Here is a 23,423-nt window from a genome sequence, read left to right on the forward strand (position 1 = left end):
AAGCAACATCTTTTATAGCCTATGATATTACCATCCCATAAAAGGCAATTATATTTTGATTTTCCTTTGTGCTAATATTTTAAATTTCATTTAAGGCTATATTAGTCTTAATATAAACATCTACCAGGGCCTTAGAGTACTTGAGGATTTAGACAAATGTGTTACTTAAAACTTAATGATTTAAACATTTATCATATTACAGACACATACACATATAAATGCAGTAAATGTTAATACACATCATTTTTCAAGTCAGTGAACATCTATTGGAGTACACTGTGTTATATGTTGTGTTGGAGTTGTAGAATATAAATAACATAAATTATAGCAGATATGCACGAAATTCGCATGCATAGTGAGGAAATAATTTAACAGAAATAGTTACGTGAGAATATAGAGAAATGAACATGAATTTGAAATATTTAGTTAGTTATTAAGTCTCAGCTATAGCTATGTCTCAAAGAGTTGATGAGTCATGAAAAGAAAGACAAGAACTTTATCGATTGAAGAGGCAGTGAATCAAAACTCGTTGTGCAAGTGATTTTCGGTTATACTAAATTTCTAAATTATAAAATTATTTTATGATAATGTTTTAGTTAAACATAATTTATAGGGTGGGATTTCTTGAAAATGTTGTGAAATCATTCATGCTCTAATGAGGCAACAAAACTTTATGCAGTGCCCATTAAATTTCAGCTTCCATGCAAATAAGTCAATTGTTGATCTTTTGCTTAAAATGTATTCCACTTGTTTATACAGTTTAGTCTAATAGTTTGACTATTTCACTTACTTTACTTTGTGTGGCTATAGCATTAAAGTTAAAAATCTTTCATAAGACATATAAACATGAACTTTTTCAGGTTTTCTTAGCTCTTGTGCACATTTTTTGCCCTTTTAATTTCCTGTAGTATCTTTGGTAGATGCAAAGTACTCAGGGGTTTTTATTAAGTTTATATCCCCTTATGTGCTATTTAAGATTCTGGAGTTACATTGCATTGAATATTTTTCCATGTTACAACTAAAAGGGGATACACAGTTCCCAAGCTACCTCTAGGTTATAAAGAAAATACAATGCACTGATATCTGATTCCACAATGACATCCACTGATATCCACTGATATCTGATTCTACAATGCACTGATATCTGATTCCACTATGCTTAGTAGTGTTTCAGTTAACAAGACACAGTATTTTCTTCATACAGCATGATTTATACATTACCAGCCAGGATTAGAATTATTCTAGACTATATATTAGATTGTGTGTCACAGATCCATCTTCAAATGAGTTCCCTCTCCTTTACCTTCAAAATCCTTCCATTTTAATTTCTGTATGGGCTCATTTTGAATCCCATATAGCATTGCAGGTCTTTATTTAGCTATTTCACATTACTTCTCTCTCTAACTTGCATATCCTTGTCCAGGCACATATATACTTCAAACCCATGCACGTATGCGTATAAACACACACTCACCACCACACACATAACAGAGTTAAACTCACTCATTTATGCATACTTGGAGTGTTCCTGCAAAACACTGGTGAGCAGGTTAACGAGATTACTCATATAACTGCAACTTACATTTTATTTTTTAAAAGCTAGCTTTCACATGGATGTTTGACTTCGGGAGGTTAGGTATATTTGAACAGATAATTTACTTCTGATTTATAAAAAGTGGTGCAGGTTGTTCGATAGGAGATATAAAAAAATTTTATATTCAATAATTATGTATTGTAGTGATTGACTGTGGACACCCTGGCGTTCCTCCTAATGCAGTCCTGTCTGGTGAGAAGTTTACCTTCGGGTCCACTGTTCACTATTCCTGCACAGGAAAGCGTACCCTTCTAGGCCAGTCATCAAGGACTTGCCAGTTAAACGGCCATTGGAGCGGAGCACAACCTCATTGTTCAGGTACCACTTGGAAAATTGGACAATGTGTGCTGAAAGTTGTATTATTAGTATTTTATTATTAGAAATATGTACACTTAACATCCCTAAAGAGATAAAAATAATAGTTTTTAAAATCTCATGAGACAAACTGTAAGATAATTTATACAATTATTGGAATACTTCTTAAGGCAATTTAGATTCAGAGCACAAATTAATACTCATCTTGTAGATGATAAATTACTGATACACGTTTGAACTGTGTTATAGCTAATGTAAATAATTAAGTGGTTTTAGGATGCTACTTTGAGTACAATGCTTTTGTTCATTAAAATGGTGAGCCACTCAAGTTTGAGTATTCCATTTTAGCCGATGCACATGTAATTTTCCCCAGAAAACAATGTTATTTAAATGATTTTTCTGTTAGAGTTCAATTCTATTAAACTTTCTACACAATCGATTACTTAATAGCATACTTTTAAAATAAAGCCCTAAATGTTTTAAATTAAACTAAGCCAAGTTTTCTGAAAGATATTAATAGGTAATATAAAATTTGAGTTTCTGTAACCCAAATAGAGTTATCTTATAATAAATGAATGTCGAAGCTATTAAAAATTAATAATTTATTGAACAGTATTTGATAAATCTTCTTTTGAGCTGTTTAAGCTACTGCTTTTCTTAAAAAAAATGTCACTTAGGGCACCTGAGTGGCTCATTCAGTTGAGCATCCAACTTCGGCTCAGGTCACAATCTTGGGGTTAGTGAGTTTGAGACCTGCTTCAGATCCTCTGTTTCCCTCTCTCTCTCTCTGCCCCTCCCCTACTTGCGCTCTCCTTCTCAAAATTAAATAAACAAACAAAAATAATGTCAATTAAGTTTTAGATCTGTGATGTCTCCCTTTTTGATACTACTTATTATATATTTGTTTTTACCCATCAGTTAAATGTTGGTGCTTATTTTTCTGCCTGTTGTTTTATTTATATTTTGCTCATTATCTTTATATTATTTTCTCTGTGGAGATCATAATGATGACGCAACATCGAGTTGTTGTTTTCCCTTTAGAAGTAAAAGTTGTGAAATGGGGGTGCCTGTGCAGCTCAGTCAGTTCAATATCTGACTTCGGCTTAGGTCATGATCTTGCTATTCAAGGGTTTGAGCCGCCGCTGGTCTCTGTGCTGACAGCTCAGAGCCTGGAGCCTGCTTCAGATTCTGTGTCTCCCTCTTTTTCTGCCCCTCCCCCAGCTCATGCCCTGTCTCTCTCTCAAAAATAATTAAACATAAAAAAAGTTTACAAAAAAGTTGTGAAATGGTTACTTATTTCAGAGTCTTCTTATAATTAGTGGTTAATCCCTGTGAAGTAACTACCTAGGACTTCAAATTTAGTCTATAGATTTAAAAAAACTCTTATTTTTAATGTGACCATAATGTGACTTTAATGAGAATTAAAACTCTTATCTTACAGTAACTCAATTAACTCAGATAACCGATTATGCATAAAAACATAAACCTATATGCGTATATCCCAATGTATTAGAAAAGTGCTTCTGAATTGCAAACAAGAATGCTCATAGATATTTAAAGTGAAATAGTGATCTTAACATTTTGTGTGGTTGTTAATATTACATCACATGAAAATGAGGTGGTGTAAAGAAGGATTCCAAATATACAGGGCACGTCAAAAACCATCTACACACAGCTTTTCAATGTATATGCCTTCAAGTTTCTCTCTCTCCTTCTTTCTCTCTCTTAATGTATAATAATATAGTGGCAACTCTGATTAGAATTATTTAAGAAATGATAAAGGGACTGAATAAATCTTAATGTTAAAATCAAAAGATGAACACCTAGCCATGAGCAAAATCCTTGTTAGGAACTTAAGTCAGGGGCCTCTGGATGACTCAGTTGATCAAGCATCTGACTCTTCATTTTGGCTCAGTTCATGATCTCATGGTTCATAGAATAGAGCCCCACGTCGGGCTCTGTGCTCACAGCACAGAGCCTGTTTAGGGTTTTCTCTCTCCCTCTCTCTCTGTTCCTTTACTACTCATTGTCTCTCTCTCTCTCTCAAAATAAAGAAATAAACATTTTTTAAAAGGAGCTTAAGTCAGAATTTCTAATCTTTGTTTACAATTTATTTTTATATTTTCATATTGGAAAGAATACAATTCATTTATCTTTGATCAGTGGCCATTGGTAGAGAAAATTAGGGGGTGAGATTTTAGTCTACAGGATACTGTATTGTAACATTTACGTTTTCCAGCACATTACAGTTCTAATTTCACACAAAAAATATTTTCAGCTATTAGGAAATTCAGAGAAGGAAACATGCAAATTATCAAATACAGTTTTTAATTTTACTTTTATAAATTCTTTGTCATTTGAGCTCGTAGTATTATCAATTATAAATTTTCCATTAATTTGGTCATTATCTAGGTTTTGAGATACTGATAAAACGTCCTTAGCCTGTTTACTAGGCCCAAATATCACGGATATGGCAAATAACATTATACTCTGCATGATTTTCTTTTTCCTTTAGGCCTTTTCTATGACTAGACTCAGATGGGAAATGTGAATTATGATTTTGCCCAGTCAGCGTATCATATTAAGCGGGCTTGGATGGCTCAGTGAGTTAAGCACCCAACTCTTGACTGTAGCTCAGGTCTTGATCTCAAGATCATGAGTTCAGGACCTGAGTTGAGCTCCACTCTGGGCATCTAGCCTACTTAAAAATAAATGAATAAAAAATTTTTTAAAAACACAGCATGCACAAACACAAAAGCCTACAAGCATTTGGACTAAATCATGAACATAGTCAACGTTTAATGAGATGAATTAATCTGAACTGTATTGAATTTCAGGCGATGCTACTGGTACCTGTGGGGATCCGGGTACTCCTGGTCATGGTTCTAGACAGGAAAGTGATTTCAGAACCAAAAGCTCTGTACGTTTTGCTTGTGATATTGGTTATATCCTTCATGGCTCAGAAGAAAGAACGTGTTTAGCCAATGGCAGTTGGACTGGAAGGCAACCAGAATGCAAAGGTAATCTAAGCAGAAACTAAATACACTGAAAGGATTGGAATTTAATGTGCATCTGAATTCAGTTGGTCACTATACTACAGGTGCAATCACTACTAGCCATTCGTCCTGTCCCATCGCTGGAATAAAGGCATTAGTATTACATTTAACTCACCTCATCCTATAGGAGAACTATGATAGATAATAATTATAAAAAATATCTCTCATGGGCTATGTATACACAAACATTATTTAATACAACAAACATCACGATGGGAAAAATTAAAAATATTTCTTAAAAGCATTTATATTTACCTCTTCACCACAGACCTTTACGTAATAGACACTATCAGGGAACAAACAGATTGTTCTTAACATTAGTTCAAAATCTGTTTTAGTTTTCAGGTTTGTAGAAATGGAAAAATATAAGAAGATGCCTAATTATAAATGAAATTTTGATGTATAGAGTACAGTTGTTGATAGCTTGAATCCTTAAAAATTTTGGTGTTTAAGTAAAATTGTTAATCATTCTGACTGACTCAGAGTTAACATAATTAACTCTTTACAGATTGGCTAGAAAATGAAGTTTCGCTGAAAAATTATCCATATAATTTAAACTGTTCTTTTTGAGATGACTTTAGTGCAAAAGCTAAACTTGCAAAGGTAATTATGAAATGTACTTGATGTTTTACCAAATGTAACAGGTTTTATAAATAGAAAATAAGTCCCAATAGAACCTTCTTGACAGTTTCCTCTTTGATTATATTTCACAATCCTTTGACGATGTTTAAAATTAGTGTCCGCATTCTAGGAAAGAAGGATAGTTATCTTTTTTTAACATTACCAAATTTAATCTTAATTAAGAGACTTGCAGCTCAGTTGCTATTATAAGGGAAACAAATTGAGAAACAATATTGCTGAGCAAAAGACAATAAGTAAGACTAAGATCTTTAATGACTCCTCAAACTTATTTTCCAAAGGAAAAATCTCTATAAATATATTGTACATGGGTGATCCTTTTGTTCGGCTGAACTACAAAATAGTCTTTAGATGACATGTGTAGTGCTGACTTTGTTTTGTTAGTATGTACATTATGGATAAAACAGAACGAGGAGTTAGAGAAAATATAACAGAATTAACATTTTTCTCATGGATGGAGTTCATACAAATCATTTAGAAAAGCATTCTAGTAGATGAGTAGACAGAAGGAATGAACAGAAAACACAGAGGAGCCAAAAAACAATATTGTAACCTATAGAAAAAAATTCTACATAACTACTTGTCAGAAAATTAGAATTGATCATCAAAGCATCATTTTTCACCTGTTTAAAAATGAAATTCTAGTGTATGTACAACAAAACTAGAACTTGAAAACATTTCTGGAGGTTTTTTTGTCATAATATTTTAGGATAGGATAATTTGACAAAATACATATTTATTCATAGAATATATATAGCTTTGATTTATTAACTTCACTTTTGAGGATTTTTTCCTAAGAAAATAAAAATATTAAAGAAAACACACAATTGTGATGATGCAATTTTATATTTCTAATTGGTTATGACCAGCAACAATTGAAAATAATTAGACAGCAGTAGGAAAAATATTACATAAGCAATTCTATGTTTACATGGTGTAACAGTATATCATCAATAAAATATTAGAATAAAGGCCATGAGAAAATGTAAATTTCTCATGTAAATTTCATGTAAAACTGTTAAAAATTAAGATTCAGAATTAGGCACTCTAGTAAAATTCATGGGAAATGATATTTATTTAAAACAAAGAATAAAAGGCAGTACACAAAAATGATAACAGGACAGAGTGGTGAAATTTGGAGGATTTTATTCTCTTTATTCCAAATGTTTTGTAACATTATATTACTTTAGTAACAGTAAAATATAAAAGCTTTCATAGGATGTATGGATGTGATGAATAAAATACATGAAAATAAAAATATCAGAAGTTTTAAAATAATTTAATAAATAGAAAATACAAATTTAAAGAACATAGCATTTTGATAAACTGACAAGGATTTTAAAAATGATGGTGTCTGATGTTGCAGAGAACGTGTGAAAAGAAGCAAAATTTTTTTACACCATTGATACAAGTGCATTGTTATAACATCTTGGGTAACTCTATATATACTTCAAAAAAGTAAAAACATTTTTCAAAAATAAAAATTAATGAGAAATTCCACTTCCAGAAATTTATCTTAAAAATACCATATGATTTCACTCATGTGGAATTTAAGAAACAAAACAAAGGATCATAGGGGAAAAAGAGAGAGCAGAAAATCAAGAAACAGACTCTTAACAATGGAAAACAAACTCATGGTTACCAGAGGGGCAGTGGATGAGGTGACAGATTAAGCAGCGTTCTTCTTGTGATGAGCACTGAGTGTTGTATGAAAGTGTTGAACCAACAAATTGTACACCAGAAGCTCATATTACGTTGTATGTTAATTAATTGGAATTTAAATAAAAACTTAAAAAACGGGACCTATGTACACAGTTGTATACATAAGCTAGCGTATGTTAAACTGTATTATATGATAAAGAAATAAAACTAAATTAATTTCATGTAGGTCAATAGGAGATTGGTTAGGTAAGTCATGAATATACATATAATAGAAAACTATCCAGTTACTAAACTTTATGAAAGAAGGATGCCCTAATTATAATGTTGAGTAAGAAAAATAAGATTACAAAATAACATATTTCTATCTTTTAAAAGGGTATTATTTTACTCCTGTGTACTCTGTGCTTAGCACAGTGCCTGAAATAAACATCATGATGAATATATATCCATTTATATATATTTGCATATACATATTAATATAAGTATATATAAATATTTTACCAAGTGCTATCTCTTGGTGGATTTATACATTACCTTTAATTTCATCTTTATACTTTCATTTATTTTTTGACTTTTCATAAATAGCTATCACCTTGATAAAAAGTGACAAAAAAGGTACAGTAATTTTAAAAATTATCTCTAGTAACAAAAAAGGGTAAACATAAAATATGATTCATATAATGTATCTGACACACAAAAATAACCAACTGGCAAAAATATATCATGTTTAAGCCTTTCATTTACTAGTCTAAATAAAATCCAATACTCTCATTATACACTATCAGAATCATGCTTATGAATTTGTGCTAGTTGAAAATCTGCCATTAACTAGTTGTTAGACCGTGGGCAAGTTACTTAATCCTTGTGCGCCTCATTTTCTTACCAGGGAATGGTAATGATGTTAATATCAACTCAGAATTTTTGTGATATTAATTAATATTGAAAAAGTTGTGGCCGTCACATAGTAAGTGCTCAATGAATGTTAACCATCATTTGTATTAGATTAGGTCAATTGACAGCTGAGAAATGACTCTAGGAGAAATGGCTTTGTCAGCTAGTAGTAAACATAAATGGAGCTATGTTCACAGATAACAATCAACTCCCACTTTCCCCGAATGTCAGTATTATGGAGGGAAAGTTGTTATCGCTGCTCTTGCTGTGTCCAGAAAGCTTTCAGCTTTCACGCATGATAGATTTGCACTTACCTCCTTTCATTTTAAGTTAATTTTACTTGTGTAATTCAGATAACATTCTGAGTAAGAGAAATGTATGTATTGAGGGGGAGGAATTAGAGACCAGAGAACAGGAGTAATAGTGTGATTTCTCTGTACCTGGAAACCACCCTGACTAGAGAAGTTCTTGATTTTTATTGTGCAAGAGATAGACTGAACCTGGGTCCTTATTACAACATGCAAACTACATGACATCTTAAAACAAGGATAATGTTTTTCGAATCTTTCTTGTGTTGTGTCAAGGCTATGGGGCATGATACATAACGGATAGATATGACCAGATTATTATTTTAGGCAGGTACTAATGAATATAGAAGAGGATAATTACTCTTGACAGCACATAAAAATATTTACTGTATCATATGTTCTGCTGGAAATATTATTTGGAGTATGACATTGTTGTATTATGTATGAAATGTGTAAGTTTCCTATCTACATACACATACACAAACATACAGTACTATTACAAAGGAATGGCAAAATTAAATATTTGAGATGCAACAAGTGATTTAGATGGTACTTCTAAAAGTATAATTACATTTCATATTCATAAAGATAACCTTAAACTATAAAGTACTAAAATACCCTCTTATATTACAGCAAAATTTAGTATTATGTCTAAACATAGGCTTGCTTTTAAGAGATTTTAAAAATTCACTTATGGCATTAATGACCAATAGTTAAAAATAATACAGAATATCTAATTATATAAGGCATTTGTGTTTGTGATTCTTATTTAGGATATGTTGCAAACTTAATGCCACACATTCATAGAATTTACTTTGTTTTTATTCAATTTATTGTTTTGTACACCTTAGCCCAGAAATAGAGATAATAAAGTTTTAATGCAAATCATTTATATACTTACATAAATAAAAATATACATGGATGTTTATAAGACTTAAATTGTTCATTTTATATCTATCCTCTTAGTACAATTAAAATAAATCTGTCACATCTTGTTGTTACATCTATTCCAGTTTTACATGAGTTGTTTTTTAGACCGACTCTTCTAATCCTTCTTTGAAAGATTTTGTAGTACCCAAAGGCAGTACTCTCAAGTAATTACTTTACTGTGTAATGTTTCTACCAAAGGCACTAAAAAAAGTCTTCAAAAAGTAGCCGTGATTTGCATCCCAGTAGTTAAACTAATAGAGTCAATATAAATTCATCTTGAATTTCAACTATTTATAAAAGATAATCCAATGCTTCTTTTAGAAACTTTTGTAGCTCCTTTGGATAATTTGAAAGAATCATTTAGTCATTACCTTTTTGTGAGAGGAATTCTAAAAACACTTTTACATCCACTCTTACCCGTTTTGTTTTATAGCCATACAGTGTGGCAACCCAGGAACAACAGCCAACGGAAAAGTCTTTCGGATTGATGGCACAACGTTTTCCAGTTCAGTTATTTATTCTTGTATGGAGGGATATATCCTTTCTGGACCTTCAGTTAGACAGTGCACAGCCAATGGAACATGGTCTGGAAGCTTGCCTAACTGTACAAGTAAGTTTCTTCTCATTAGTTTAAACTATCACTAGTTATGTGAAACATATTTGAGGATATAAATGTGTATGTGCGTGTTTTGTATTTAATCAAACCATGCCAGGTTGTGAATATTGGTATTTGTCTTCCAGAGTAAAAGGGGGTAGTAGTGTAATAGTTAGAATGTGCACCAGTGGCTTTAAGTATCAGTTGGCTTACCAAGGTACTACACTGGCAGAGGACATCACAGAACATCAGTGCTGTTAATTATAATTTAACCGTTCTTTAAGGATAGTGATGAATTATCAGCTGTAATTGAGATTAAATATACAAAGGAAGCAATTTTATTTTGTCCGTTAATGCACATCAATAACTGGCTTGGTTTTAAAATTTCTAAATGAAAAACATGTTGTTTCTGGGCTCAAAAATCTATCGGGCTTTTGTCAAACATAGGGTTGCGAAGGTCAGTAGTTGCTCTCGACAATGTCAGTGGTGGAGCAGCCCTGGACTGACCTAATAATTCGCAGAAATCTAACTGAGGAGACAGGCTTTATACTGTGTGTGGGCCAATGACCCATTCCCTTCCCTTTAAAAGTGTAGCTCTTTTGTGAGTATTTGCATTTCCTGAATGACTGGCTCAGATGAATCATCCCAGAGGAGGATGCCATCAAAGCCATGTCATGACCTCCTGTGATAGGAGACAGTTGCTTGTAGTTACTATCTTGCCTACAGAGATTGTGTGTGCAGTGACAGGGCTGTTGAGGTGCCTTGTGTGTATAGTGTCTCTTCAAAGGTAAAGGGAGACTATGGCTAGGAGACTATTGAAATGACCACCGAATAGAACACATTAGCCACATTTATAATAGCAAAACATTTTCCAGTTGTTCGTTCGAGTCAGTAAAAAGTAATATCCCTGGCCCTATGTCAGCCCCAGGCATTGTTACATCTAATCTTTTGGATAATTCTTTACCTGCCCTTGGGCAGGTCCTCACAGACTCATCAGTATTTTGCTGAATACTCAGGGAGTTCTCTTCCTACATCTCTTTCTTTCTGTGCCTGTCCTTTCCGGTACTCTGTCTCACAAACTCTATCCATTTTGCTCTCTCTGGGCTCTTAGATCCATCTCTTCAACACAGGGAGTCTGCCTGGGGTCCTCCCCTCTGTGCCAAAGCCTGGAAGTTCTTCTCTGAAGGCAGTTCTACTCTAAAGGCAATCATAGGACTCATCTCCTTTGTTTTCTGTCTCTCAAGGATCACGGTGCTTCTGTGCTTTCCTGCCTGATGAAACCTGGTTTTTGTTTCGTGTGTGTGTGTGTGTGTGTGTGTGTGTGTTTTCTTTTCTTCTGGTTGTTTCAAATGGAAAATAAAAATACATTCCCTCTGATTTCTCCACTTTGAAGGAAAGAAATCCTTCTGTTTACCTTGAAAAAGTCTCATTTTTTGTGATACTGAAAAATATAACAATTAACAAATATGATTTACTATTTCCATACTATATTACCCCATTTGAGTCTTTAGAACTGTACCCTGGTGTCTTTTAAATATCAGCTCAAATGGGGAGGCCTGGTGGCTCAGTCGGTTAAGCGTCCGACTTTGGCTCAGGTCATGATCTCGCGGTCTGTGAGTTCAAGCCCCGTGTTGGGATCTGTGCTGGCAGCTCAGAGGCTGGAGTCTGTTTCAGAGTCTGTGTCTCCCTCTCTCTCTGACCCGCCCCCATTCATGCTCTGTCTCTCTCCGTCTCAAAAATAAATAAAAACGTTAAGAAAAAAATTTAAACATCAGTTCAAAGGACACATTTGCCAAAGCCTTCTCAAGACACTTCCTCATATCCCTTTTAGCTAGAAGTGATCTCTTCATGGTGTATAACTTTTTTTTTTTTTCTAATGGAAATTACTTTTAAAGCTGAACAGTTAACTTTATAGGGCAGTAGTAACCAGGTCTGTTTATCTCAGTGCCTTTCTAGAGTGGAGCACAGAACCTAATATGTGAGTGATTAAGTACTCAGTTGTTCACTAACTGAAATATCTAATTTTCATTTTAACTATTAGTATGCAGAACTTACCATTTCACTCCATTTTAAAATGTTTGCAGAAAGGACTTGTAATTTTGCAGATAACATGGCACATAGTTTCTGGAAGATAGTATGTGTTTAATATACAGTTATCAAAAAGATGAAATAATGAGTATATTCACAGTAAAGGAAATCTGTTGAGTAACACATCTTTTGTTTTCCGCACAATGAATAACAATTTAATTTCATCATAGATAAATACCTAAGTCTCTTATTTAAGTTGTTTTCCAATTTTAGTAAGGATAAATAAACATATCCCAATTTTTGAGACCGAAAATCGCACCTAATTGGATCATTTTCATTTTTCTTTAAATTTTTAAATCAAATTAAAAATTACCTAATTCAAGACAGATTGGTTACAAATAGTATATCAAAAATATGAAGAAAGTTTCTTTCCTTATGTCAGTTCTTCAAGGAGAAATGTGTTAAATAAGGTATTTCAAGCACTAGCTTTTAAATGATGAATTGCTATTAAATTAAAAACAGAATTTGTAACAGTTGACTTACTTTATAGGCAAAAAAGTGCCAACATCCCAATAGCAATCCAAACCAAAAGCAAAAAGAAAAACATCCCTAAAAAAGGAGCACAGAGAGAGGTTTCAGTGGAAATTAAAATAGGCTAAGCTTCTATAAAGAATCTAACATACTGATAATACTTATATGTGGTAATAAAACTGAATTAAAGCAACTGTCTCAGATTTCATGTCATTAATTTACAGTGGAAGTTAATTTAAATGTATGATTGATAGAACCACGTAATTTTGTATCTGGAAGAGATTGCATCATAGACTTGCATGTGTAGATCAGGAAACTGAGGCACCAAATCATTTAACTGACTTATTGTCTATTGTCAGAGTTCACTGCTAAACAGTTATTTCTGCCACACACATGGATGGAATTTTCCATTAAATTCAATTATTTTATATATAAATATACACACACACATATGTGTATACATATGTATGTATGTACATACATACATATCAGAAAGGTTAAATTCAAATAAATATTTTAATAAATTTTGATTTAATATAATTGCCTTTTTTTATAATTGCCTTTTGTAGACATCATTTTTTTAGCATGTATACACAATACTTAAATATAAATTTGAAATGAATTAAGTTACATATGAGGAAAATTTAAAGTGCCTGAATTAAATTTCCAAACCAAAGCACTGGCAGCATTTCTTGGCAAACCCACCTCAACAAAACAAAACCTTCCTTTCTTTCCCCAAATGGTTATTATTTTTACTCATAAAGAATAATATCTGTTATTGAGTGTTTGCCAGTGGTTAGGATTTGTGCTAAGTGCTTTTATACAAATCCTCTCCTTTATTTCTAACAACAAATCTATGAAATATATACTATTATCCTTTCTATTTCACATTTGAAGATATGGTATCTTACAGAGAAAACACAGCTGTATTCCTCATGGTAACACAGCCATCATATGCAGGATCTAAGATTTAAAATCAAATCTATTTGACTCAAGAAGCAATTTTCTCAGGTTCACTTCATTCTCTCCTTTTGTATTTTTCCTCCTTTTTTTTCACTTTATTTTCTATCTTCACTAGAATAGTCAAGCATATTTGCATAGTATAAATATAAGACATTACTTAGAATGCATATGGAATTGTTTCATTAATTTATGGCCTATTCTCTATTTTTTTTTTTCCAATTCCTCTGCACTTACCATTTTGAGTTCTACAGGAGCATATTATTTCTTAATGAGTTGACTACTTGTAAGATTTGTTTTTTTCAATGATACTTTCTGCTTAAAATCACAATTTCCTCTATTTACCTTGTCAATAATTTTGTTGTGTGTCTCAAGATGAATGTCCAAACATACAGTACAAATATATATAAATAATAAATCTGCAAATCTTGCAAGAGATGAAATATTTTGATGAGTTGAGTCAAAGGAAATGAATCAGGCTACTGTTGAATCACATACATAATCATTGGCAAAGTGGATTTGCTAGAATTGGAACAATATCAGCTGAAAGATATAAAATCAACAACACAGATGATAGGATAAATGTTTCAATATAGGATGATTCAAACATAAAATAATTAATAGGGTCCCCTTGAAGAAATTAATAAAACCCTTACAATATAGGTGAATGAATTATCCATTTACAATGATGTGGTGAAAGTAAAGTGAAAAGAATTCAATTCTATTTGGATTTTTTTCTACCTTTTTTAAAATAAAATTTTGGTCACTCTGAGTGGTTTTTTTTTCCTGGGCTTGTTATCCTTAGGAGACTAGTTCCTCCTATGTAGTAAAAATCAGGGTAGTGATCTAATTTTTAAAATATAATTTTATTTTTTAACTTACAGCAGGATATATTTTATCTAAAAATGCAGAATTGTGGCTATGTACGGTAATTGGACTACTTATGGATTCAGTTAATAAAAAATAATTTATACAAAGCCTATTATATTGAGGTACTTTCCCAGGAACTGAGAATACAAAGTCCAGTAAGTAAGGTCTGTGGGCTCTAATATTTCATAGGTCTGTGAAGAAGCATTGATATTCCAAGCACTTTCGCCCTTTGAGAATTTTCCACCATGGTGATTTGCATATGTACCTTTCATTTGCTTGATTGGCTAATACACACACACACACACACACACACACACACTCCTTTTCTGTCCTTAAAAGAACCACAGTCCAATCACCTGGATAGATTTGCTTTGTTCATTTTAATGATTTTTGGAAACACTTTTGGAATAAATGTAGTTTAATAATAATGGTAATGTCCCCACACTGCCTCTTTCACATCTAACCAGAGTAGAAATGTAGTAAAGAGGTAAAATTTCCCTTACAAAAATTCTCCTAATACCTGCTAATATTCAGCCTGCTTAAGATTGTAAGTGAATTGAGAAATTACATATTTAATTAATCTTTCTCTAAAATCATGCCTCATGAAAAGAACTCTTCTGTCTTCTCCAGACAGGTACTTATCCAGAACCCACTACCAGTTCTGGAGTGTGAAACTTCCCCCAAATAACTAGTTTTGTCTTGGGTAGGTAAAAGAATATATCATGAGATCAAGGTCATGCATCTAAATATCATGCACACTTTTGCAGAGGAATTATGTTAAGAAACATCCATGAAACTAAACCAAGCTGAAAGGGAAAGAATATTTGCCGTAATACTAAGAAGCTTATAAAAGTACTCTGATTATAAAATTTGATGATGTTCTTTTCTGTGATGTTCAAAATGAGAAGAAAAAAGCTAAAAACTGGGCGACTGGGTGGCTCAGTCAGTTAAGTGTCCAACCCTTGATTTTGACACAGGTCATGATCTAACGGTTCGTGAGTTTGAGCCCCTCATCGGGCTCTGCACTGACAGTGTGGAGCCTGCTTTGGGATTCTCTCTCTCCTTCTCTCTCTGTCCCTCCCTTGCTCACATGTAAACACACTGTCTCTCTCAAAATAAAATAAATACACCTAAAAAAAGAGCTAAAAACTAAGCACAAGCAAATACTCATTAAAAAATGAAACAGGATCCTTACAGAGCCACCTTTGATACCTAAAGCCCATAGTGCACATAATATTTTGGGAAGAAGATACAATCTGCACCAGGACAGAGCTTGTCAAGTAAAGTAAGGATTGGCTTTAAGTGCTAAGAAGAAATAAAGTCAATTGTTTCTTGGAATTTTTTTAACCCACTAAGACTCCTTCCAAAATGATTAATGTCCTGTATTTGGCAGGTCTTGTCGTTTGGGCCAAGGACAGCATACTCAATCAGATCCAGTGATAAATGAACCTGAGGCTTTTGTTCCAAATAACCAGGGCAGAAATGGTCCTTACTGGATCTTTGTTACTAAACAGAACTCTCAAAGATTTTGCTTGCTTTCTTTTTTTTTTTTTTTTTTTTTTTTTTTTTTGGTAGAGAACAGGTCAGGGATATGAAGCTACTCTCACGTAGGAGAAAACTGGAGGAGATATCTCAGCATCAAACTGCATAAAGTGAAGCTAAAAAGTCATCTAAATCTCAAGGAGAGAGAACTATCTCTGAGTATAGTGGTTCTCAACATGGGTGATTTTGCTTCCCAGGGCATATTTGGCAATGTCTGGAGATATTTTTCGGCTGTCATAGTGCAGGTGAATGAAGTACACTGTTAGTATCTAGCAGGGAGAGGTCAATGCTAAACATTCTCAAAGCATAAAGCAACCCCCTACAATAAAGAATTAGTTGGTACTGAATATCAATAATGCTGAGCTTGAAGTTGAGAAAATCTACCACTGAGATCTAAAAAGGAAACCAATGTTTCAATTGGGAGATTATATAAAATCAGAAGCGTTATCAGAGAAATGACCACCTTTCTGGAACTTCATTCTGCTATGGTAGAATTTTTTCTTGGCTTGAGACCTGGAACAGTACGTGCCTGAGCAAGATTGTCCATTGCTGCATTGTCTCTAATAGAAAAACAGTGACACGGGGCTCAGTAGGTTAAGTGTCCAACTTCGGCTCAGGTCATGATCTCACGGTTCGTGGGTTCAAGCCCCATGTCAGGCTCTGCGCCGACAGCTCAGAGCCTGGAGTCTGCTTCGGATTCTGTGTCTCCCTCTCTTTCTGTCCCTCCCCCACTCATGCTCTGTCTCTCAAAAATAAATAAACATTGAAAACAAAATAAAAAAGAAAAGGAGTAACATAACTCAACCATCAAGGGTTTGGTCACACAAATTATATTTATGTATATCCATGAAAGGGAATATAAGTGTGATTAATGTGATCCTAAGTTATTTAAAAATATGTATGTCTATTTCTCACTTAGGAAGTTAAAAGAGAAAGTAGCTTTGAAGTGGCACAGACTAGAATCATCGCAATTGTTTTACTTTTAGCATAGATATCATCTACTTAGATTTATCATAAATGATGCCAAGTGGGCCTCAATTACATGACAGAAACTAATGAGAAAAAAATCCTCCCGCAAAAGCCAATTCAAACCTTTAAAACATTGTATTTTTTTTTTTGAGAATTTGATCTAATCACTTCTTACATATCATTCACATATTTATTCTTTAAAAAATATTTACTTAATCTTTTTTTAATAAGTTATATACTAGACTAGGCCCTGAAAGTACAACAATGTAGAAAATAGACAAAATAATTGTCTTCATGAAGTTATTGGTGTGTGTGTGTGTGTGTGTGTGTGTGTGTGTATGTGTGTGTGTGTGTTGTGGTTTTGGAGTGGTGGAGGTCCAGAGATGACAGCCAAGAAAGAATTCTTGAGATGTCTTCGGTGTAAAAGGGTGATTTTATTAAAGCACATGGGACAGGACCCATGAGCGGGAATTGCTGCACGGGGTTGTGGAGTAACTGGTTACATATCATGGAGTTGGGAAGGGAAAGGCAAAAGGGAGGCCTCTAGAAGGACTTTCGTATGCTAAAGAGGACTTCTAAGTTACCTGAGGCCTTACTGTTGTCAAGCTAAGGTTGTTTTCCCCTCTAGGAAGGCATTAACCTTAAGATAGTAGGGGGCTCCTGGAAAAATGTTATATTCTGTATTTGCCTTGATATTTGTCAGTGGGCTGCAGGTTATAAAGAAATTTAATTTTACCTCCCTTTCTTGCCTTTGTTCCTCGCATCACTGTGGAGGGGAGGGTGATATTGGGACACCAGGAAACTGAGTCTGTATGTTTCTGGAAATTAGGCTATTGATAAGATTGCCTTTTTCTTGTCATTTACCAAGATGTTTGTAAACTGATGGAGACTCATGTCCTCCTTGACTGTGATTTCTATCAGGTAACCATTTGATTTCTCCTCTTAGCTTTAGGGCAGTCAGGAATGTCTGAGGAATGCCACACATATCCCACTTGCGGCGGGGGGGCAGGCATTGCCGGCATGTGCTTTGCCCTCAGCTTGCCTTATGCCCCCTCATCATGGGTACATGTGCCCCGTGTGCTTAGGGGATTTGGTGACTTTTGAAGAGATTTTTCTTGAAAGAAAGCCCAGCATCCCATTGTCATGAACTGCTGTCTTTGAATTTTAGGGCAAAGCCCCACACAGCCACTATTCTAAGGCTTTGCCTGGAAAGACCAAAAGCCTCTTTTTTGTTGCTAGAAACAAACTAGTGGCAAATGAAAAGACTGTTGCTATTGGAAACTGCCTCTTTGATGGGCCTTTGCTTCACTAGAAAGCCACCAACAATTCCTTGTGAAGCCCTTGTTGTCAGGCATTTCATTCATGAGGCTGCCACATAGGCAAACTCTTTCTTGGTGCCTCTTTGTAAAATAAGTCCTCTGTCCTCTCTTTCAGTAGCTATACCTCAGCTTGTGGGCCTTAGGACCAGGTTAGCTGTTCTTTCTTGCCAGGCTTCTATTTCAATCTGTGAAGTGCTACCTAGAAAATAACAACAGCATATATGTGTGCTCTTTAATGTCCCACTTCTTAATTGGAATGTAGGTTTAAAATTTAGGTGTGTGTGTGTGTGTGTGTGTGTATACATACATATATACGCACATATATATATATATACACATATATACATATATATACACATATATATACATACACACACACACACACACACACACACACACACACACACACACACATATATGTATGTATACATACACACCCAGATGGTAAAAGGAAACAAAATAAATCAAAGGCTTATACTCACTTTTATATAGTTGTAAATTTTGAAACAAAACTGAAATTTTGAAATGATATTCCTGGTAAATAACCAGGATTTGATTTCCTATTCAACTCAGTTGCATAATTTTAAAAATCGTTTCCTGTACAATTATTAAAAGAACAAAAAGTATCCTATATATGCAAAACTCTTAGTAGGATCAGACAGAAACTCTCACTGGGTGTGATTTAGCAAACTGTCCCCAGGGCTCCTAGGATTATCAGGTGAAGTGCAGTGAACATTGTTCTTTAATTTAAATGCCATTAGTCACGGTCTTAAAACTTCTTAGGCTTAGTGGATTAGAATAATATGACAGAAATCTTGACATTCATAATATTTAATGGCAAATTAAGAAATACAATGTAATCGCAGTGCTATTAAGGTCTTCCATGCCTTAATCTGCTTTTAGTCTTTGACCCTAGACCTCCAAAATACTTCTTTAATCTTGTCACCCATCCTGGTGACAATGATTAGGTGATCAGGGAATCTTTGCTGAAGAATTAATTAAAAGTAAAAATGAAAGAATATAGCCCCGGTTTACCTGATGAAATTATTTACCCTTTTATGAACAAAATGATTTGGGGTGCCTGGGTGGCTCAGTGCTTAAGCCTTTCCAACTTCCGCTCAGGTCATAATCTCACCTCTTGTGAGTTTGAGCCCCATGTTGGGCTCTGTGCTGACAGCTCAGAGCCTGGGATTCTGTGTCTCCCTCTCTCTCTCCCCTCCCCCACTTGCACTCTGTCTCTCTCTGTCTCTCAAAAATAAATCAACTTTGAAAGTACAAAATTATCTCTGAGCAAAAGATTTAAAGGGGAAAAAAAAAGAAAAGATAGTAAAAGCCAAGTAACCCCATGTGTTTTTTTTTTAATCTTTAGAAAAGAAACAGTGTAACCTTGTATTTTCCTTTTTCTCTTATCTGTCAGAAAGCTTTTAGATAAGTCCTTGCCCAAATCAAGCTCAAACCACCTACCACAAAACAGCAAACGCCATTGTCACTTATATATAATCTCTGTTATGCCTTGTTATTAAATATCATATTTCAAATTATTTCGTCTTTTCTCTGTTGTCTTAGTCTTTCTGAAAGATTTCGGGTGGCATTATAAATGATAATATTGTATATGTAAACAGAGCCAGCTTTATGGACTAATACAATTGATAGAACCTCATGATGGGGTTTTGGGGTGATGGGGGTCGTTGGGTTTAGAGTTGATGGCCAAGAAAGAATTCTTGAAGACACCTTTGCTGATTTTATTAAAGCACAGGGACAGTACACGTGGGCAGGAAGAGCTGCACTGGAGTTATGACAGGTAACTCATTATGTACCCTCAGGGTAAGAGAAGGTCAAGGATAATGTCTGGAAGGTATTTTGGAAACAAGGTTTCCAGGACCTTGAGGGGCTTGCTGTTGCTAGGGAAACACCATTTGTTACCGTTTAGTAAAACCTCAGTCATGAGACCCTTCAGATGTGTATCAGGGGCCATAAATTTGGAGTATGATTGCCAGCATATATCTTGGGGGAGTTGAGGTAAAGAAAGTTTCCAAAGGAATTTTTATATGTTAAAGTAGATTGGGGTCAGTATAAGGTTAAACCAAGATTCCCTTCTACCCCTAGCAAAGTGTCCTCATCCAGGCAGCTGAGCTCCTAGAGGGAGGTCACTCTGCCAGTTTCAAGGACTTGTTAGTGGGCTGTAGGCACTATGCCCATGCTTCTTCATCACCTCATGCTCAAAAGGGTCCTGCGCTGAGGTTTAATGCTCTGTGATGGCTGCCTTAAAATTCTTAATTTCAACTTTAAATTTGTACTTTGTAACTGAGGTCTATTGGGACAATGGAGTATGTGCTGAGGGTTTGGAGCCTCTGCTCATGCACAGTCTGCCTCTCTGCCTCCCTGTCTTCCTAGGATGGGTTATAGGCCACGTGCTCCCTACCATGTTGTGCCCCTGGCCTTGCCTGACCTCCCCATTCCCACTCCTACTCGGGGGACACTGGTGTGCTCTCCCCAGTCAGTCCATAGCATCATCAGCAGAGGGAGGCTTACATTGCAATTGTCTTCCATCTCTTTGTGGGGCCCTGAGTGCAAGCATGAAACAGGTAGGGGGTGAGTATATTTGCAGAGTCTTAGCACAGAGTAGGACAGCAGCTACCCCTCCCTCGGCTGGCAACGACAAGGCGTATTTAGTAAGAACTTGACGCAAGCCTCTCATTCACCCCAAATCCAGAAAGCGAATGCCTTCCAGAGTGGAGGTGGCAATTTCTTGGAGGTCATTCTTTCACTTGAGTTGGCAGTGAGTTGGTGAAAATGGTAAATTGATTTCTCTGTCCCTAGCGATGGTAGTTTCATTGCCACAAACCAAGTGTCCTGTCCTGCATGTGATAGATTCACATTGATGTATTTTTTTGCATCTAGCATTGTTTTAATTAAAAACTATTATAATATCCAGCTGAGTGACACTAGGCAGAACATATGCTCTCAGTCCAGTCAGCCTGATAAATTAGAGATTCCAATTGCTATATGTGGAAATATGTAGATTTCAAATATTATATTAGAAATCCTGATTCTAGGGGTGCCTGGGTGGCTCAGTTGGCTAAGCTTCTGTCTTCTGCTCACGTCATGATCTCGCAATTTGTGGGTTTATGCCCTGCGTCAGGCTCTGTGCTGACAGCTCATAACCTGGAGCCTTCTTTGGATTCTGTGTCTCCCTCCTTCTCTGCCTCTCCCCCACTTATGCGCTCTCTCTCTCTCTCTCTCTCTCTCTCTCTCTCTCTCAAAATAAATCAATGTTAAATTTTTTTTAAAAAGAAATCCTGTTTCTATAGGATGACTTCTACTTGATCACCTAATGCAGATTAAAAGAGGTTAACTGAATCAGTGTTCCTTACAGTATAATAGTACATTAACCTAGCCTTTTCAGAGTCCAGATGCAGTTTCTGAACCACATGCATAGAATCTGTAATAGGCAGAGTCGATCATAATCAAGAGTTGCCAGCGTGTGGCTTAAATATGCTTATGTTTTATGATTAAAAATGAATATGGTAACCAAATTTCCTTCATATATATTAAGTGTGCCATATGCTTACTACTTCTCTCCATTAAATACGTGGCACATTAACCATCTGCTCTTCTCATCCAATACTGATAGTCATCAGTTGTGGAGACCCAGGTATACCAGCCAATGGACTGAGATATGGAGATGATTATGTGGTTGGACAAAATGTTTCTTACATGTGCCAGCCAGGCTACACAATGGAATTCAACAGTTCCAGAATTAGGACTTGCACAACTAATGGCACATGGAGTGGAATAATGCCAACTTGTAGAGGTAGGATAATTTCTCCAATATTTGTAAGTGATAACCACCATGTATTTACTTTTTAACATGCCATTTTAAGTTTAAAAAGTGTTTTTCTATTATTTCGCTGTTTTCTGATACTAAAAATTGCCGCAGTTTTTATTTTAAAACCAGGTAGATAATAACATATAGGATTTTAAAATGATATTTCAAGAAAGATATTATATCTTATCGTGAGTAATGACAATGAACTTTAATGCAACCAAAACAACAAAAGTATCATGTTCTCTGATATGCACTCACTATCATCATTTATATTGAGGGGAATATTTAAAACATTCTTAATAAATTAGAATTTTAATTTGATGATCCACTTGGGCCAAGTAATTCAAAGATGGGAGGAAAACTTTCTATAACTTGAGAATAATCATACTGAATTATAAAACTAACTTTTCATAAAGAAAGAATCATGTTTCTTAAAAGAATGCAATCTATAATCAATATTTTAGTTACTGTAGGCATACATTTGCTACTTTAATGCTGTGTATTTGATGCTGGAAATATTTTTTATAATTTTTTGCCAATTTTTATGATTACTTATGTAATACTGCAGATGTCATGCCAGACAATTCCTATTGTTTCATAATCATACTGAGATTTCTCATTCAGGTGTCTTTCTAAACATCTGTGAATTCACAGTTTAACAAAAAGGATAAATTCAACATGTGTATCTTTCTTAATTACACACATTATCTTGTGTGTATTCTTGATTATCTGTTTCTGAATCAGATCACTATCTACAGTTAACATCTGAAAATATATGAATATTTTATATTTTAGAAGTTATTTCATACATGATTAATTGAATCTGATAATGGGAATGTTATATAACTCAAAAAAAATATCATATATGATGCAAGTCATAAAAATCTAGTTATTTCTCATTTTTGGATTTTGCATTGGTTACCCCCCTTTTTCCCTTCACCTCTGTCACATTATCCTACCCATTTCTGCTTGAAGCCAACTTAAAACAAATTTTAGGAGCACGTGGGTGGCTCAGTAGGTTCAGCTTCTGACTTCGACTGAGGTCATGGTCTCATGGTTTGAGAATTTAAGCTCCTAAATTTGGGCTCCTCTCTTGTCTCTTTCTCCCGCTCTGTCCCTCCCCTACTTGTGCTCTCACTTTCTCTCTCTCTCTCAAAAATAAGTAAACATTAAAAAAAAACCCAAATTTAAAAATTAATGTTTAAACATTTAATAATTTATTTTAAAACCCTACAGTAAAGTTTTTAAAAAGTTTATTCATTTATTTTGAGACAGAGAGAGAGAGAGAGAGCAAGTGGGGAGGGGCAGAGAGAGAGAAAAGAAGAGAGGAGGAGAAAGGGCGCCATCAGCACTGAGCCTGACGTGGGGCTTGAACTCACGTGAGT

The 23,423-nt window shown here is 34.7% G+C and overlaps 1 protein-coding gene across 3 annotated transcripts in view; it reads left to right on the forward strand.

Annotated features, from left to right (window-relative positions):
- CSMD3 (CUB and Sushi multiple domains 3) overlaps nt 1–23,423 on the forward strand; it is a 1,252,643-nt gene that overhangs the window by 1,185,604 nt on the left and 43,616 nt on the right. For all 3 annotated transcript variants that reach the window (XM_049632997.1, XM_049632998.1, XM_049632999.1), the window contains 4 exons: nt 1,739–1,912; nt 4,747–4,929; nt 9,829–10,005; nt 21,844–22,023. In XM_049632997.1, the coding sequence (XP_049488954.1) occupies nt 1,739–1,912; nt 4,747–4,929; nt 9,829–10,005; nt 21,844–22,023 (714 nt within the window). The remainder of the gene's footprint in view (nt 1–1,738; nt 1,913–4,746; nt 4,930–9,828; nt 10,006–21,843; nt 22,024–23,423) is intronic.

This window comes from Panthera uncia, chromosome F2, assembly GCF_023721935.1.
Source record: "Panthera uncia isolate 11264 chromosome F2, Puncia_PCG_1.0, whole genome shotgun sequence".
NCBI classification, from domain to species: domain Eukaryota; kingdom Metazoa; phylum Chordata; class Mammalia; order Carnivora; family Felidae; genus Panthera; species Panthera uncia.